Genomic DNA, 20,152 nt, shown 5'->3' with positions numbered 1-20,152 from the left:
GCCGCCAATCAGTGCCACCTCATCTGTGCCCGTCAGTACTACCTCATCGATGTCCATCAGTGCCATCTCATCGTGCCCATCAGTGCCGCCATATCAGTGCCCGTAATTGAAAGAGAAAACTTACTTATTTACAAAAAAATTAACAGAAAAAAATAAAAACATCTTTTTTTTCAAAACTTTCAGTCTTTTTTTAGTTGTTGCGCAAAAAAAAAAAATCGCAGAGGTGATCAAATACCACCAAAAGAAAGCTCTATTTGTGGGGAAAAAAGGACGCCAATTTTGTTTGGGAGCCACGTCGCAGGACCGCGCAATTGTCATTCAAAATGCGACAGTGCTGAAAGCTGAAAATTGGCTTGGGCGGGAAGGTGCGTAAGTGCCCGGTATGGAAGTGGTTAACAAAAAAAAAAACACACAATGGTGAATAAATACCCCCAAAGGAAAGATCTATTTGTGTGAAAAAAATTATAAAAATGTTGTTTGTGTACAGTGTTGCACGACCGCGCAAAGTGTGACAAGCTAAAAATTGGCATGGGCAGGAAGGGGGTAAAAGTGCCCAGTAGGAAAGTGGTTAATTACTGACTTCTTTAAGTTTCTTTCGATTTTTACAGATCTGCACTGCATTCAAATCTTCTGAACGCTGAACGCTCATTTTCACCTAAATCCTTTGTCATGAATGAAAAAGAAACAATGAATAGGAAACTCTGACATGTGAAACGCTGCGCCCCTCGGCCCAGACAGAGCGAAAATTACCATAAAGGGAAATAAAAGATGTTTGTTGTGGCTTGTCTAAATGTACGGCTGTAAAGGAATGAATTAAACTGCTATAAAAAATGGAACTCAACACGGGGAAGGGAAGATTTAAAGGCATATTTGATTGTAATGAAATCTCCAAGTAAAATGTTTCCGGCTTCGAAAAACATGAGAGAAAAAAAAAAAATGCATGAAATTGAATTGGAATATCCTGAGCTTCCTCGGTGTCACGCTCACCCCTGTACGGCTTGCAGCAGTGTGATTACCCAGAGGTATTACACGCGCCGGCTTCTCTCTCAGACCTCATCTCGTGAGGATCTTCTGTCTGTGTTTGATTCGCCCACGTGTTCCCTAAGGCTATTGTCTCAGTTTTCTCTCCTTCAGGCACACAATTCTCCCTTGTGATGTCCCTCAGACGTTGCGTCCTATTTGCACTCTTCCCTACAGGCATTGTTTGGTGTGGTGTGTAACGCAAGCCCACCACCCCCTCCCCCCCCCTACATATGCTTCTGTCACATCAGAAAGACGCTTGCCTGTGTCGTTCTTATTTTTTTTTTTTCTTTCTTACCTTCCCCACATAAAGTGGTTCTGTTCCCGTATACTCCTCCACCACAAAGAACTGGTTCCACACCCAGCCGCGCTTCACCCGACCAGACACCTCCAACGACAATCCCGTCTCCATGGAAACCATTCCCAAGAGCTCCGGGCTGCAGAATATCAGCACCACAGTCCAGGCAAAGCCTTGTGCAGCCATCCCAAGTCCACTGGATCCTTGGGGCCCTCACATCACGCAGGGAGGATAAGTACGCCAACTGTCATATTGACGGCAAAGGATCAAGCTTCTTGTACTACTCATTCCTGGGCATTCAGCTGGGACGTTGTCCAAGGGGGATCTCAAACACCGGCGGCTGGAGCAATAAAGTCCCGGTTAGCCGAGGCTGCAATTGCACGCAGCACTAGGTAAAGGCATTGACTGAGTACGGTTTAAATGTCTTGGGAACTGTAGGCGTGTAATGGGATCGGGGCTCTAACAGGTGTATAGAGCTCTACCGGGAAGTCTAGAAGTACAGTTCTCTGATTCAACCGAAGAATAATCTGTAGAGCTACCGGTATGCTGCACTCTTCGGCAAAATCCCGTGTTGTCCTCAGGCATCCCTCGCAGCAGCAGGGGAATGTTCTATACAAAGTGCTGCACACAGTAGGCTTATTCCTGGGGTCCTCTCATGCTAATGAACTTAGAAAGGAATAGGTGGGGGGGGGGATCGGAATCCAAAGCCAGCTGTGCTGTACTCTATTACAGAATACACTTGTACGGTTCAATAGAAGCTCTTCTCCGTTGTCCTATACCGTACTTATATACGACCCTTTCTTTGAGCATGCTTGGCTATGTTCAAATAGATTTGGCTGTATAGGCAACACTTTGGCGTAATTAGGATATGCTAGAAGCGCATTAAACTGATAAACACAGCTGGCGGAGGATATGCAAAAGATGTCAAACAAACACTCTAAATGATACATGAGGTTAACGCAAAGTGCTTAGCCTGGCATCCCGGGAGGTTATATTGAGATAATATACCAAAATCCCATAGAGGGTAGGGAGGTTATATTGAGATAATATACCAAAATCCCATATAGGGTAGGGAGGTTATATTGAGATAATATACCAAAATCCCATAGAGGGTAGGGAGGTTATATTGAGATAATATACCAAAATCCCATAGAGGGTAGGGAGGTTATATCGAGATAATATACCAAAATCCCATAGAGGGTAGGGAGGTTATATCGAGATAATATACCAAAATCCCATAGGGGGTAGGGATGTTATATTGAGATAATATACCAAAATTCCATAGGGGGTAGGGAGGTTATATTGAGATACTATACCAAAATCCCATAGGGGGTAGGTAGGTTATATTGAGATAATATACCAAAATCCCATAGAGGGTAGGGAGGTTATATTGAGATAATATACCAAAATCCCATAGAGGGTAGGGAGGTTATATCGAGATAATATACCAAAATCCCATAGGGTAGAGCTGGGTATGGCAACGATGCTCTGAGCTGCGTTGTAATCCCACCACAGTGTTAAAACGCGTCCATACGTATATCGATGCTCAGTCGTATAGTCCTTAAATCGGGTTCTATTAAGTGGAAGGAGCTGAACGTATAAAACACATGTGGTAGGATTATTCTATAGGGAATATAATGAGGTGGTGATCTGATAAACCTGATGCAATTATTATTGCACGGTATAATATACTTGCAGCTTTAGTGCAAATATGAAAAAGGTGGCATTATAGGATTGTATTAAAAAAAAGATATCTGGTTTGGAATGGGATGTATAGGCGCTAAAAAAAATGATAGAAAAAAATGTTGCAATATATAGAGGTGTCCAAAGGATTGACAGATTACTTAGCATGAGCGGTACGTGTTGCATCGGTCGTCACGACCTTATAATGAAGCGTCCAGGCCTTCCGATTTAGTTGCCGCTGTGACCGTGGCTCCTGAAGACCGTATTGAGTTCAGTGTCCAGAAAACGGCAAGCTTGTATCTTGACCCGAATGTAGGATACATCAAGACCTGTCCGTGGTGCTGAACGTGTCCTGGAGTGCCGAAGGGACCTAAACAGAGAAACAAAGACACTTATTTCTAGAACCAGAGATCAGTTTTTTTGCTTTTTTTTTGACAGTTATGACAGTTATGTATCACTTTACAAGAGGCAGAAAGTGAGAGAACTATGTCATTGCTGGCCTCCTTATTTAAAGTGTAAACCCACATTTTTTATTTATTTTTTTATGTCACAATGTACAGTATAAGATTTCCTATCATCTGTGCCCAGTGTTGCCACACAGAGTTAATCCAGCTCTGAGCAATCCTCTTTTATTGTTTAGTGAAATAAAACAGACTTACAGAGAAAAACCTTTGAGCCAGATTCAGGTACAAATGCGGCGGCGTAACGTATCATCTTTAAGTTACACCGCCGCAAGTTTTTTTTCGTAAGTGCTTAATCCACAAAGCACTTGAGTATAAACTTGCGGCGGAGTAATGTAAAGACGTCCGGCGCAAGCCCGCCTAATTCAAATGGGGCGTGTACCATTTAAATTAGGCGCGCTCCCGCGCCGAACGTTTTGCGCATGCTCCGTTAGTAAATTTCCCGACGTGCTTTGCGCGAAATTACGGCACCCCGACGTGTTTGTAAATGGCGACGTGCGTAACGTACTTACGCCAACATTTTTTTTTTTAAATTCGATGCGGGAATGACGGCCATACTTTAACATGGCTGGTGTAAAGTTAAGCCATGAAAAAGATTGCTTAACTTTGCGACAGGAAAAAATGACGCTACGCACGCGAGTAGCTTCGTGGATCGCTGTAAAAGCTCATTTGCATACCCAACGCTGGAAAATGACGCAAACTCCACCCAGCGGCGGCCGAAGTATTGCAGCCTAAGATCCGAAGGCGTACGAAGCCGTAAGCCTGTCGGATCTTAGCCAAAAGCCGTCGTATCTTGTTTGTGAATCACAAATTAAGATACAACGCGGCAAATTTGAAAATACGCCGGAGTATCAGTAGATACTCCGGCGTATTTGTTCTGTGAATCTGGCCCTTAGTTCGTTCCGCCCCCTTGCTGTGAGTGGCAGGTTATTTACATATCTCATGCACTAGCCTGGAGACGGACATTATTTTTTAATTCCCACCTCCACTCCTTTTCTGAAGTCATGTGGTTACTTTTCTGGATTTTGACTGGATGTTAGTGATCATAGCAGAATTTTGTGTAAGGAATATATAGGAAAAAAATGAATGTTGACAAGGGGAGTGTAGAGGAGGGTGGGGAGTCTACTGACATCACAACTCCACCCACAGAGCTCCAGACAACAGATCCACCCACAGAATCTGCAGTTTTTCAGTTCTTATAACAGACAGAGGGGAGACATTTGACAGGTAAGGATACATGCAGGAGGCATCTATATCCTTATAGATCAGCACTATGGCAGTAGTTTAGAAAGGATGAGAGTGGATTTACATCCACTTTAAATGCCTGGATGCTTCAGCAGCAATAATTTGGGGTTTTAAACTGGAGAGTGCAAAACCTGATGCAGCTCTGCATGGTAGCCAATCAGCTTCAAACTTCAGTTTGTTCCTTCAGTTAGGCCTGGTTCACACCTATGCATTTTTATGTGCGTTTTCAGTTTTGCAGAAACACACTCATAGGCGTGCGCACAGGGTGTGCTGGGTTTGCCTGGGCACACCCTAATCACCCCATGTAGTGCCTATTTCCATCTCCCCCCCTGCAGTGATGCCAGCTTCTCTCCTCTCAGTAGCGAGGAAGGGGCTGGTAAATATTTCATTAACCAGCCCCTTCCTTTCCTAAATGAACACAGTGAGTGACCTGTACCGATCACTGCTGTCTTCGTTCTTAAATGAAGCATAGTATACCATGTTTACTGCAGGCTGCAGAGACAGAGACTGTTTCTCTGTTTTAAAAGTTAGACATCAAGGGTCTGTTATTTAACCAAAGCCCCATAATGGGGCTCCTAAAAAAAATAATGTAAAAATAAAAAAAAATCATAAAAAGAATATTGTAAAAAAATAAAATTATAAAATATAAAAAAAATACTGACACCGTCCACCGCCCTACTGCCACTGCTGATATACACGCATGTGTGTTTATGCTCTGGGGTACACACCCTAATGCAACAGGCTGCGCACACCAATCAACACACTACAGTCCATTTAACATGGTTTCCTATGGATGTAGTCTGTGCATTTTATGGAAAGGTCCAGGGACTTTTTCTGGTTTTTGGTTCCATAGACTTCAAAGGATAAAAAACACGTATTAAAAACGCAAAATGCACCTGGAATATGCAAACTGCAACCTACATAGGTGTGAATCAGGCCTTAAAGAATAAGCTTTTTTTTTTTATTTCTGAGCCTGTTGTATCATGTACTTGAAAAACTATGAAAAAGTATCCTATTTTCTTTGTATTGCTTCCTTTGTGTGAAATCCCTGGTGTTCCTCAAGCCCCCCTGCTTTCCTATCACAAACTGATCACACTAGGCATGAGAACACACTGTGGTCAGTTCTTTAGCAGACTTCTGCTGACATGCCCCCCCCCCTTTTGCCCTGCACAGACATTCACTGGGAAGACCAGTGTATTTCTGTTTCTCCCTCCCCTAGCTCTTATACAAAACAGAGGGTATGTGATCACTTATAAAAAAAAAGAGGAAAACATGTATTTATATATATATATATATATATATATATATATATATATATATATATATATATATATATATATATATATATATATATATATATATATATATATTTTTTTTACACAAACGTTATAAATTTAATGTTTTTTTTTTCTTTTAAACAAGACAAAGGTTTCCATACATTTTAAGCTTTGACAAAAAAAAAAAAGGAAGCTTATTGGTTTCTATGCAGAGCTGCACCAGATTTTTGTACTCTCCAGCTTTAGTAAATCAACCCCTTTGAGTTACTCTTCTGCATGCAACAACTTAAGTTCCAGCTTAGTGACTCTATGGTGGATTTACTAAAGGCAAATAGACTCTGCACGTTCCCAGAGTTTAGTAAATGTGGTAAAGCTTCATGTACACGGGACGTGGCTCAACTTCTCCTGAATGATTTTAACTTGACAGCTAGAAGACGGTGTCTAAAAACGTCGCGTTTACATGCCGCGTTTAGCCATGTTTGCGTCTAGAAGCTTTGAAAAAAAAAAAAAAATATATATATATATATATATACCGTATTTATCGGGGTATTGCGCGCTCCGGCGTATAGCACGCACCCCTAAAGTGGACCCGCATTCCTGTGGAAAAAAGATTTTTGTACTTACAGTTTTGGTGTCTTGCGCGGCGTCCATCTGCGGCCTCGTCGGGTCCCGCGTCCGTCTGCGGCTTCGGGTGTCCTATTCGTCGGGTCCGGCGTCGTTCTGCGGTGTCCTCCCCGCTCGTTTCCCGCATTCCCGCGCCGAGTTTGAATACTGCGCCGGCATATACCGAGCGCAGTACACTCGTGTATAGTCGGACAGGCTCGGCTACTTTCGCGCTCATGTCCTGTACATCCAGGACGTGAGCACGAGAGGAGCCGGAGCCTGCCCGACTATACACGAATGTACTGCACTCGGTATATGCCGGCGCAGTACACTCGTGTATAGTCGGGCAGGTTCGGCTCCTCTCGCGCTCACGTCCTGTACGTCCAGGACGTGAGCGCGAGAGGAGCCGAGACTGCCTGACTATACACGAGTGTACTGCGCTCGGTATATGTCGGCGCAGTATTCAAACTCGGCGCGGGTATCAGCGTATATCGCGCACCCACGATTTTGCCCTGATTTTCAGGGCAAAAAAGTGCGCGGTATACGCCGATAAATACGGTGTATATATATATATATATATATATATATATATTGGGTTAAAATGAAAAATGTCTGTAAACGGAACGCTGCTAAACGTACCCCCGTAGGAGCTGTTGGTTTGTTTTGGGCCTTGCACGTTACCTCAACATTCATTGTCTAGGGAAAGAAAGTCTGAAAGAACTCCAATGTCCACATCAGATGTAAAACCTCCAACTGTCAGGCCTCGTACACAGGACCGTTTTCCTCGACAGAATCCATCAAGAAACTTGGTGGCAGAGCTTTTTTGCAGAGGAAAACGGTCGTGTGTATGTTTTTCTTCGAGAAAACGGTCGTTGAACTCGACGAGAAAAAAAGAGAACAAGTTCTCTTTTTCCTCGACGGGAGTCTCAATTTTCTCGTCGGGCTGGTTTTCGACGAGAAACACGTTCATGTGTATGCTAAGAAACCCGCGCATGCTCAGAATAAAGTATGAGACGGGAGCGCACCTTCGGTAAAAGTAGCGTTTGTGCTGTTCTCCTTATAGTTATTTGTACATTACATTATTAATCTTTATTTCTACATGTTTGTTTTCATGCATTTCTTTCACTGCTGCCATCTGCTGGCCAGAATTTGCATGCCACACGTCCCTGTTCTTGTTAGTAAAGTTTTTTCTATTCGGAGGCGTGGACTCTTGCTGGGCAGGTCTCTTCACTGGGAGCAGCCATTTTCAGTATCTCCTCATGGCTGTGTGACTAGACACTCCACATTTTTGGGCTCGAGTGAAGGCATCAGTTTTTGACCACGCAGAAGTCAGCAGAAGTCAGCAGTAGTTAGCAGCAGCTCAGCAGCAGCTCTGCAGCCACAGCAGCTAGCCTCAGGACATATTCTAACAAGTCAGCATTGATACCACAACTACAGAACAGTATTGTATCACCGTTTGTTGTCTTATCTGGATTGAATAAACCCACGCTGATTTCATCTTCATGTCTGAGTCTGGATCCATCTAACCTGAACATCTGCCGGTCCTGTCTGCCCCACTGCTTGGATACGAAGGTAAGAAGTCACACAGCTATTATCAGTTATACCTTCATTCGCCTTCATGTGGGAACAGAACAGTCAAAAACTGCCTTAATGTCCACACCCCAGTCACAGATTCCCTCAGAGTTACCACACTAAGGAATCGCCCTGCAACAGGCCTATCTGCAGCGAATCTGCCCAGCTACAGTGCATGTTCCACAAGTCTAAGGGCAAGCACCGCATGTCCACAGTATCTTTACTATTGCCTGAAAGCCCTCCACAACTCATCAAGCCGTTTCCTATATCACATATCAACCTTTGCTCGCATAGCAGAACTGTTAACGCACACGGGGTCCCTCTCTAACCTAAACCCCCGCAAATCACTTAAAACACCTGAGGAACCCTGCCAGAGTCCCCCAGCGCAGCCGCACTGCGATTTTCAGCCCCCAATTCAAAAGTTTATTTTCTTAAAGAGACAGCGCACCTTAAATCAAAATGGAAAAAAAGGACCTTGCACAGTTCCCCAGTGATGAAACAGAGCTAATGCAGCCTGATACTGATCACCAAGAAGTACAGGAAGCAGAACCCACACTTCCAGCAGACCAAATCGTGCGACCAAGACGCTCCCTCAAACCGACAATAAAGGTCAGGGAAAACTATCAAACCACAAAAGATGAGCTATGCGATAACCTGGAAGAGCTATGGGAGCGAGTTTCCTCCCTCATGTCAGGACTTAAATCCTCTGGTGATACCTCAAGCTTACAAGTTGGCATCAGGCGGCTGAACACAGCTCATGAAGGATACAAGAGACTGTTCACAAGGTATATAACCTTTCTAAAAAACGTTAATAATGATGAAGCCCTTTCAGAACTGAGCAAGGCAGAATCTATAGACATTCAAAGAGACACCATGGTGCTGCTTGCTAAAGATAAAGCGGAACTCCGCATCTCCCATTTGCAAGAAACTAGATCACACAGATCAAATTCATCCAAACATTCCTCTCGGTCATACAGATCATCGTGCTCAAGAAGCTCAACCCTAAGCGACAGACTACTAGAGGCCCGCATAAACGCAGAGCAATCCAAAGCCAGACGTTCCTTCACTGAAAAAGAAGCTCTGGCAAAAGCAGAAGCAGAGGCCAAGAGGGCAGACGCAGAAGCAGAGGCCAAGAGGGCAGACGCAGAGGCAGAGGCCAAGAGGGCAGAAGCAGAGGCCAAGAGGGCAGACGCAGAAGCAGAGGCCAAGAGGGCAGAAGCAGAAGCAGAGGCTCGAATAAAGATTCTTGAATCAGAGATGGAAGAGGAAGTTGCATTAGCTAAAGTAAGACTACTTGAGCAAGCATTAAGCCAAGGTCTTGATCCAGTCTGCTCGCTACCACAGGAGGTAGAAGATTCAGCTTACCGCACCAGCGACTATGTGCTGAAACAATTATCTGCATCACCCCCAGTATGCAGTACCATCCAAGCTGACAACGCCGAAACCTCAAAGTCATGTCCACCTACAGTGCCAGTGTCACTTACAGCACCCGAGAAATCTGATGGTGTTCACCCAGATGTGCCTTCTCAAGGACAGTTATTACGAAACTACAAAAAGGGCCATCAGGCGTTTCCTGGCCTACCTCAACAGCTCAAGCAGCAGTCCTCACGATCTACAGAGACTAGATCACAGCTCAATCCTGCAGCAGCATCATTCTACCTGGATGCATCTCACCCTTTCACGCCGCAAAGCCTACACGCCCCGGCGGCACCACAGGTTGTCGTGGCAACAAGCAGTGAGAAATCAGATATGTCTGAGTTGGCCAGGATTATGGCGAGCAGAGAGCTAATTAACACAAGTCTCTCAAAATTTGATGACCGTGCAGAGAGCTACAGAGCTTGGAAGGCAACTTTCAAGGCCACCATTGCCAACCTCAAACTAGACGCAGAGAAGGAGCTCAACCTCATGATCTCATGGCTGGGTCCAAGCTCCACAAATCGCATCAAGAGCCTCAGAACTGTCTATGTGGGACAAGCAGAAGCAGGTCTCGCTGCCGCCTGGCAGAGACTCGAACGTACCTTTGGCAGTGCAGAAGCTATAGAGAAGGCCCTATTTAAGAGATTGCAGAACATTCCAAAGATCAATCTTAAGGACGTCCATAAGCTTCAGGATTTGAGTGACCTGCTCATGGAACTAGAGCTTGCCAAAAGAGACCCTCGTCTGATCGGGCTATGCTACCTGGATACAGCCCATGGAGTGAACCCAATTGTCGTGAAACTACCATACAGTCTGCAAGAAAAGTGGGCGGCATCAGTCTCAAGGTACAAAAGGGTGCATGACATCACCTTTCCCCCATTTATTCATTTCTGCAGATTCATTGAAGAACAGTCCCAGATGAGGAATGACCCCAGCCTCGATTTCCTGGAGTTCAACACTACAGCTCCAGCGACACCATCACCAAGGTATGAGAGTGCCATGCATAAACACAGAGACTTTAAGAGCAGCGTGAGTGTTAGAAAGACTAACCTACCATCTTATGCAGCACCCACGGGTAAACAGTACAATACCTCATCAGGAGACAAGTCCTTCAATCGTGAATGTCCCATTCATAAAAAACCACACTCACTGAACAAATGCAGAGGGTTTAGATCCAAACCCATACAGGAGCGCAAGAAGTTCCTCAGCGAGCTTGGGGTATGTTTCAGATGCTGCGCTTCATTGGAGCACATGGCTAAGGACTGTAAATCCATCATCAAGTGTGAGGAGTGTCATAGTGAAAGACATGCCTCGGCTATGCACCCAGTTCCACTGCACAGAGACTCACCAGCTGCCGTCGCCACCAGTCCCGCTCCAAGTCATGGCGGGGAGCCCCAGAACCACGCTAACGCAGCCGCCGATGTTTCCTGCTCATGTTTGGAAGTATGTGGCGAGGGCCAGGGTGAGAAATGTTGTGCCCGAATATGCCTAATCAAGGTCTATCCAGAGGGACTACCAGAAAAGGCAGTAAAAATGTATGCCATCATCGATGACCAAAGCAACCGGTCCCTGGCAGGACCTAAATTCTTTGAAGCCTTCGGGATAAAGGGACCATCAGAACCCTACATCTTAAACACCTGCTCAGGCCGCATTGAGACTAGCGGCAGGAGGGCGCAAGGATTCATTGCTTCCCCCATCAGTGGGAATACCGAAATACCCCTACCAACACTGATTGAATGCGATCAAATACCCAACCATAGGGATGAGATTCCTACCCCAGAAGCTGCGTTTCACCAACCGCACCTAAGGCACCTAGCCAACGTTATCCCACCTATGGACAACAATGCTGAGATTCTACTCCTGCTTGGCAGAGACAATCTAAGGGTGCACAAGGTGCGCCAACAGTGTAATGGTCCCGACTACGCACCATATGCCCAGAGGCTGGACCTGGGATGGGTAGTCATAGGAAACGTATGCCTGGATCAACCAGAAATCGACTCCTTCAAAACGTACGTACGTGGAGATGGACGCACAACTTGCATTAAGCCGTGTCCTCATCACTATGAAGTGAAGGAGAAGTCTCCAGACCTCGTACAACCACCTGACATCATTTCTCCCCTCTTTGCTGACGACTCGGGGAGATCAGTCTTCCACACAACCAAGGATGACAATAAGGTAGCCTTATCAGTAGAAGACAGAGAGTTCTTTAAAGACGAAACCAATCACTGGGTTTCTCCATTACCCTACGGAACCACCAGGGTAAGACTCCCGGACAATCAGGAGCAAGCGCCATCCAGATCTAACTCTCTTCAGCACACCATGGACAGCAAGCCTGAGACGAGAGAACACATCGTTGTACCATTCGAACTTAATCCAGCAGATCACGCCACCAGGCCTACGTCTGTGGGTTCCTTTGCTAAATCTACTTGGCTTACAGGCCCAGAGTTTCTGCTAGGACGGGCAGACAAATGTGAACAGGAAGTTTACAGCATCCAGGATCCGGATAATGATCCAGAAATCCGCGCCGAAGTTAGCGCACTAGTCACTGAAACAAAGCAGACCTCCAGGCTTGACTGTCATTGTTTTGAACATTTCTCCAGTTGGATGAGACTTGTCAGAACCATTGCAAGGTTAGTGCACATCGCCAGATGTTATCACAACACTCAAGAAGATAAAGATTGTCACGGTTGGCACATCTGTCATAAACCATTCTCTGCTGAGGACATTTCTCATAGCGAGTCTCTCATAATACGTCATGTCCAGCAGCAGGAATTTAACGTAGAATGGAAGTGCTTGAACAACAGACAGCAGATTCCTATAAAAAGACCTCTTGCTAACTTAAATCCAATTATGGACACTTTTGGCCTGCTCAGAGTTGGTGGTCGTTTGAATCAAGCCCACCTAGGAGTTGCGGAGCAAAATCCTGTCATTATTCCCAGCAAACATCATATCACCACGTTGCTGATCCGACATTACCACAAAAAGACTGAACACCAGGGCAGACAAATCACTGAGGGCAAGTTAAGGTCTGCGGGTCTTTGGATTATAGGTATGAAGAAACGTGTAGCCCAACTACTGCATGACTGTGTGCACTGTCGTAAAGCCAGAGGAAAACAGCTACACCAACAAATGGCCGACTTGCCCGCGGATAGACTATGCACAGAGCCGCCCTTCACCTACACTGGCCTAGACGTCTTTGGACCATGGATGGTGTCCGCACGTAGAACCCGTGGTGGTCACCCAAACAGTAAACGTTGGGCTGTGCTATTTACTTGCATGAGTGTGCGAGCCGTTCATATAGAGGTGATAGAATCTATGGACACATCCAGCCTCATTAATGCCTTAAGACGGTTCTTCGCCATCAGAGGACCAGTGAAACAGTTGAGGTCAGACCAGGGAAGTAACTTCATCGGCGCCTGTAGAGAACTGAACATCGACACTAAGCCTATCCAAGATCAGTTGGCGGAGAAAGGTTGCACCTGGATTTTTAATCCTCCTCATAGTTCCCACATGGGGGGTTCCTGGGAGAGAATGATCGGGATCTCACGCAACATCTTAAATTCTATGTTGATGGATGTAAACTCTTCAAGACTTACGCACGAGACTCTCGTCACTCTTCTCGCTGAAGTTTCAGCTATCATCAATTCAAGACCCCTTGTGCCAGTATCTATGGATCCTGAAACACCAGCCATACTGTCTCCGGCTATTCTACTTACCCAAAAAACGGACAATATGCTCACGCCTAGTGGAGAATTTACCCATGGGAATATCTACCAAAAACACTGGAAACGTGTACAACACCTGGCGGATTACTTCTGGAACAGATGGCGTAAAGAGTATCTCAATATTCTTCAAGGAAGGAGGAAATGGCAACATCAAAAACCAAACTTGAAAGAAGGAGACCTCGTATTAATGAAGGAGCAACAAACCGAAAGGATCACCTGGCCTATGGGACTAATTACAAAGGTTCTTCCTAGCAAGGATGGCAAGGTCCGAAAGGTGGAGCTGAAGATCTTCAGGAAGGGTGAGCTTAAAACTTTTGCAAGGCCGATTAACGAACTCATTCTAATATTACCCATCGAGAACGTTCCTGAAGGATGAAAAAGGACTGAACTCGAACTTCACAGTTTTACCCGCTATGGGTCAGCCAACCCACTATGTCATGTTTATTGCATTTCACATGTTCTTTGTTACAGGTTGTATTATATTTTATGGACATTCGTCATAGTGAAATCTCCTTACGTAAATTTCAGACGGGGAGTGTGCTGTTCTCCTTATAGTTATTTGTACATTACATTATTAATCTTTATTTCTACATGTTTGTTTTCATGCATTTCTTTCACTGCTGCCATCTGCTGGCCAGAATTTGCATGCCACACGTCCCTGTTCTTGTTAGTAAAGTTTTTTCTATTCGGAGGCGTGGACTCTTGCTGGGCAGGTCTCTTCACTGGGAGCAGCCATTTTCAGTATCTCCTCATGGCTGTGTGACTAGACACTCCACATTTTTGGGCTCGAGTGAAGGCATCAGTTTTTGACCACGCAGAAGTCAGCAGAAGTCAGCAGTAGTTAGCAGCAGCTCAGCAGCAGCTCTGCAGCCACAGCAGCTAGCCTCAGGACATATTCTAACAAGTCAGCATTGATACCACAACTACAGAACAGTATTGTATCACCGTTTGTTGTCTTATCTGGATTGAATAAACCCACGCTGATTTCATCTTCATGTCTGAGTCTGGATCCATCTAACCTGAACATCTGCCGGTCCTGTCTGCCCCACTGCTTGGATACGAAGGTAAGAAGTCACACAGCTATTATCAGTTATACCTTCATTCGCCTTCATGTGGGAACAGAACAGCGTTTGTAATGGAGATAGCACATTTGTCACGCTGTAACAGACTGAAAAGTGCAAATCGTCTCTCACCAAACTTTTACTTAACCTGCAGTAACATGAGATTAGCAAAAGCAGCCCCAAGGGTTGTGCCAGTGGAATCGAACTTCCCCTGCCGTCGTACGTGTTGTACGTCACCGCGTTTGAGAACGACGAGATTTGGTCTTGACAGTGTGTACGCAAAGAAAGCTTGTCAATATTCTCGACAAGCCTAACAAGGAACTCGTCGAGGAAAACTATGTTTCAATTACGACGAGTTCCTCGGTCATGTGTACGAGGCCTCAGGTTTTATTATTTTAGCTGAAAAACTTGCGAAGAAGATAAAAGGTGGAAGGGGAAGGGAAGGTTCAGGTACACGGTACAGATCACTGGGGAAAATCCCCTAAACTCCAAAATCATTCACCACTCCCTCTTGAGTGGGTATTGCTCACCCGGATAGACCCCTCTCACTTGGCCTAGCAGCCGGAATGAAGCATGAACCAGTTTGATATCAGTCTCTGTCACAGACTGATTGAGAACAAATTTGGAAAGTCCGAAATTCTCTACCACAGGATGGAACTCCCGAACTTCCAGCCGTACAGTTAAAGAGCCTTTAAGCCGACCCGGCGAACTGTAGGACAACTTGAGTTGTGGATCCTTCCTTAATAAGGTCACCAGGCCTATCCTGAGACATAAGCCTTCTGCCTGGTCTCCTCCTGGGCAGGTCCTCCCCCGGTTTCCTTCACTAAAGTGGAACTCACGCTGATCGGCACCCGCCCACCCTCCGGTGTCACCTTTGACACCTTTCAGGGGGGAGGGGGGTGCAGATACCTGTCTAAAGACAGGTATTTGCACCCACTTCCGGCCACACGCTACGGGCAAAAGACGGGTTTTTCTGACTTCCCGTCTGTCGCCCGTTGTGTGCTGGGAACACTCGGCTCCCAGCACACAGCGTGTGAGCCAATCGGCGGGCGCAGCGTGACTCGCGCATGCGCCGTAGGGAACTGGGTAGTGAAGCTGGAGCGCTTCACTTCCTAGTTCCCTCACTGAGGATGGCGGGGGGAGCAGCAGAGAGACGAGCGATCGCTCGTCCTCTGCTGCGGACGGCGCTGGACTCCAGGACAGGTAAGTGTCCTAATATTAAAAGTCAGCAGCTGCAGTATTTGTAGCTGCTGGCTTTTAATATTTTTTTATACTGGCACATCCGCTTTCAGTGTAGCTCCCTTCACTTAGCTGGACAGCTTAGGATCCCTCTTGATTCATAGGCCCCAGCCAGCATAACTTGGCCTACTAGTAGAGTTGCAGCCTCGGGCCAACGTGGTCCCGGGGCTGGAAATCACACAACACATATGTCGTGCCTGGAGGGCCACGAGGCGAAGGACCCCAAAATATGGCGTCTGCCCCTTAAGTATCCCCTTCCGGCATGCACAGCGGGGCACCACTCCCACTGGGCTGCTCCCGAAGGAAAGATACCTAATGACTAATGGCTTGCCCTTGTTCCAACACTGGCCTGTGGGGGTATCTCCACCTACAGGCAACAGTGGGAAAATGCTATCAGGCACAGCCACTGCCAGGACAGAGGCTAATTTAGAACAAATCATACAGTCTGAGCCACATTATCGGTTGAGACACCCACTAAATATAGCATAGCGCCCAGTCATTTGGGTGCAGGGCGCTACAGACGTTTTACCACATTATATTTACTAAGGAAATTAGTGCATTGAGTCCCTGCATCGGTCTTGATGACGTCAGAGGACTTTGTACAGCTGGAATGCAGAGCAGAAGAGTCTGCAGGGACTTGTTTATCAGAGCGGAGGAGTAATGGAGGATCAGGCAATTAAAAATGTACCGTATTTTCCATCCTCTAGGCAGAAACAAGCAGTTTGTACACAGCCCCACTGCAGGAGCATTTTTAATTTTAGAGTTCAGCTTTAATTTTTAATTTTTTTGTTTTTAGATGCAGTCAGTGTAAGTACCTGAACTTTATAATTCCCTTCACAGCATCACTCAGACTCAGAAGAGCAGCACCGGAAGCCATTGCTAATGAGGTTTTCTGCATGCAAATATTCCGACAAGGAACACACTGATAGGAAAAGAGAGCAGGGTGTGCAGAGAGATAACCTCATCAGTCTCCTGCTGCTCTAACACTGTTTCATCAACAGACTAGGAGTAGAAAAGAGAGACCACTATATCCATTCTACAGTCTAAAGCTGTAATAGATAAAGTGGGATCATCCGCCAGGCTGTGCTTGCACTCAGAGCTGTGTAAGGCTACATTCACAGCAGCACAGAGGTGACTGAGAATAGAAATCAGCAGATGCTTGCCAGCAGTACTAAACGCTGCCTTCACGCACTGTGTGCGAACAGCAGAGACCTTCAGATTCGTACTGTGGGCAAGTCAATAGCCAGCGCCGGTTTTTATTTTTTGCGCTATAAACAAAAGTAGAGCGACAATTTTGAAAAAAATTCAATATTTTTTACTTTTTGCTATTATAAATATCCCCCAAAAATATATAAAAAAACATATTTTTTCCTCAGATTAGGCCGATACGTATTCTTCTACCTATTTTTGGTAAAAAAAAAAAACGCAATAAGCGTTTATCGGTTGGTTTGCGCAAAATTTATAGCGTTTACAAAATAGGGGATAGTTTTATTGCATTTTTATAAAAAAATTTTTTACTACTAATGGCGGCGATCAGCAATTTTTTTCGTGACTGCGACATTATGGCGGACACTTCAGACAATTTTGACACATTTTTGGGACCATTGTCATTTTCACAGCAAAAAATGCATTTAAAATGCATTGTTTACTGTGAAAATGGCAATTGCAGTTTGGGAGTTAACCACAAGGGGGCGCTGAAGGGGTTATGTGTGACCTAATATGTGTTTCTAACTGTAGGGGGTGTGGCTGTAGGTGTGACGTCATCGATTGTGTATCCCTATAAAAGGGAACACACGATCAATGACGCTGCCACAGTGAAGAATGGGGAAGCTGTGTTTGCACACAGCTCTCCCCGCTCTTCAGCCCACGTTTGTCAGCTCCACACTACAAACGTTAAAGAAAACGATACAGCAAAATTATACAATAATGCAAATAAAAACCAAGTCCTGAAAAAAGTCCCAAATGGCACACGTATAATTAGAAAAACGCTATTTTCATGTTTGTAGTGTAAAGGTTCTCACTTTTATCTGATTGATTAAAGAAGGCCATACACGGTCGAATTTCGAACAAATTTTCTTTTCAAAATCAGAAAGTTTTTTTTTTTGAGATCCGATAATGCCACCATTGATTTTCGAAATTCAGCCGACCAAGCGTTCATGTTGCTACAGAAAATAATTTTCGTGGCCGGGAATATTCTTTTCTCTCCGGGAATTTCTTTTCTTGCACATGCGCATTTTTTTTTTTCTATTACATTTCTCGCACGATTCTCCCATCATTGATTAGAAAATCGTTTGTTTTTTCAAAAAAGATCCCTCCATAAAGAGTACCTGTCACATGCCTATTACTGTCACAAGGGATGTTTACATTCCTTGTGACAGCAAGAAAAATGATAGATAGAAAATAAATAAATAAATAAAAAACACCCCATCCCTCTGTGCTCGCGCACCAAAGCGACTGCACATGCACGTCGCGCCCGCAAATGTAAACCACATGTGGTTTGAACACTTCTCTCTCATCATTTTTTTTTAAAGCGTCGCCTATGGAGATTTTTCAGTTCCGTAGTTTGTCGCCATTCCACGAGTGTGTGCACAATTTTAAAGCATGACATGTAAGAGCCGATTCACACAGGGGCGACCTGTCAGGCGACTCCGCCGCCTGACAAGTCGCAGTCCGCTCTATTCAATGGAACCGTTCTAATAGGAGCGGCTCAAGTCGCTCCGACTTAGAAAAACATTGATGTACTACTTTGGGGGTGACTTGCATTGACTTCAATACAGAAGTCATTTTTCAAATTGCCTCTCATGCCGTCTTGAGATCGCCTTCCCGAGCCGCCCCCAAAGTCGTGCTGCCTGTGTGTGAACCGGCTCTTAGGTATCTTTTTACTCGGTGTAACATCATCTTTCAGATTATACAAAAAAAATTGGGCTAACTGTACTGTTTGGTTTTTCTTTAATTCATTAAAAACAAAATTTTCCCCAAAAAATTGCGTTTGAAAGACCGCTGCTTAACCACTTAAGGACCGCCTAACGCCAATATACGTCGGCAGAATGGCACGGCTGGGCACAATCACGTACCTGTACGTGATTGTTTAATGCCCAGCCCGCGATCCTGTCAGAAGCGCCGCGGGACCCGCGGACCTGATTGCCACCGGAGTCCCGCGATCGGTCCCCGGAGCTGAAGAACGGGGAGAGGTGTGTGTAAACACAGCTTCCCTGTTCTTCGTTGTGGCGCTGTCATTAATCGTCTGTTCCTTGATATAGGGAAAGGCGATCAATGACGTCACACGTCCAGCCCCCCTACAGTTAGAAACACATATGAGGTCACACTTAACCCCTTCAGCGCCCCCTAGTGGTTAACTCCCAAACAGCAATTGTCATTTTCACAGTAAACAATGCATTTTTATAGCATTTTTTGCTGTGAAAATGACAATGGTCCCAAAAATTTGTCAAAATTGTCCGATGTGTCCGCCATAATGTCGCAGTCATGAAAAAAAATTGCTGATCGCCACCATTAGTAGTAAAAAATATTTTTTTTATAAAAATGCAATAAAACTATCCCCTATTAAAAGCTATACATTTTGCGCAAACCAATCGATAAACGCTTATTGCGATTTCTTTTACCAAAAATAGGTAGAAGAATACGTATCGGCCTAAACTGAGGGAAAAAAACTTTTTTTATATATTTTTGGGGGATATTTATTATAGCAAAAAGTAAAAAAATATTGCATTTTTTTTTTCAAAATTGTCGCTCTATTTTTGTTTATAGCGCAAAAAATAAAAACCGCAGAGGTGATCAAATACCACCAAAAGAAAGCTCTATTTGTGGGAAAAAAAGGACGCCAATTTTGTCTGGGAGCCACGTCGCACGACCGGGCAATTGTCAGTTAAAGCGACGCAGTGCCGAATCGCAAAACCTGGCCTGGGCCTTTAGCTGCATTTTGGTCTGGGGCTTAAGTGGTTCAATAAAGCGTGACATAAAATATTGCAACAATTGCCATTTTATTCTCTAGTGTCTCTGCTAAAAAATATATAATGTTATATTTTGCTAGCAAAAAATACAGATTTAATTTGTAAGCAACAAATGTCAGAAAAAAAGCCTAGTCTTCAAGTGGTTAATAAATAAAAATGGTCCTGTTTTTTTCCCCCCAATGGTTCACGTGTCTATGGATGTCCTTAGACTCAGATTTTTTTTAATTTACAGACATGAACTCAGCACATTACTTGTGTGAATGGGGCAGATCCACAAAGATTGTATCCGAGATACGCTACGCCGCCGTACCTTACCTGGCTTTAAATCGAATCTATAAAGAATTTGCGCCGTAAGTTACGGCGGCGTAGTGTATCTCAAGCGGTGTAACGGCGTGGAATTCAAATTGTCGATTAGGGGGCGTGTTTCATTTAAATGAAGCGCGTCCCCGCGCCGAATGAACTGCGCATGCGCCGTCCCTAAATTTCCCGCCGTGCATTGCGCGAAATGACGTCGCAAGGACGTCATTTTTTTTAACATAGACGTGAATTACATCCATCCCGATTCACGGACGACTTACGCAAAA

General features: G+C 44.9%; 1 protein-coding gene across 2 annotated transcripts in view; it reads right to left on the bottom strand.

Annotated features, from left to right (window-relative positions):
* CDH22 (cadherin 22) overlaps positions 1 to 20,152 on the bottom strand; it is a 300,904-nt gene that overhangs the window by 184,418 nt on the left and 96,334 nt on the right. For both annotated transcript variants that reach the window (XM_040330178.1, XM_040330179.1), the window contains exon 2: positions 1,319 to 3,371. In XM_040330178.1, the coding sequence (XP_040186112.1) occupies positions 1,319 to 1,504 (186 nt within the window). In that variant the 5' untranslated portion in view covers positions 1,505 to 3,371. The remainder of the gene's footprint in view (positions 1 to 1,318; positions 3,372 to 20,152) is intronic.

Source organism: Rana temporaria, chromosome 12 (assembly GCF_905171775.1).
Source record: "Rana temporaria chromosome 12, aRanTem1.1, whole genome shotgun sequence".
Classification (NCBI taxonomy): Eukaryota; Metazoa; Chordata; class Amphibia; order Anura; family Ranidae; genus Rana; species Rana temporaria.
This window is presented reverse-complemented; position numbering and strand designations above follow the sequence as displayed.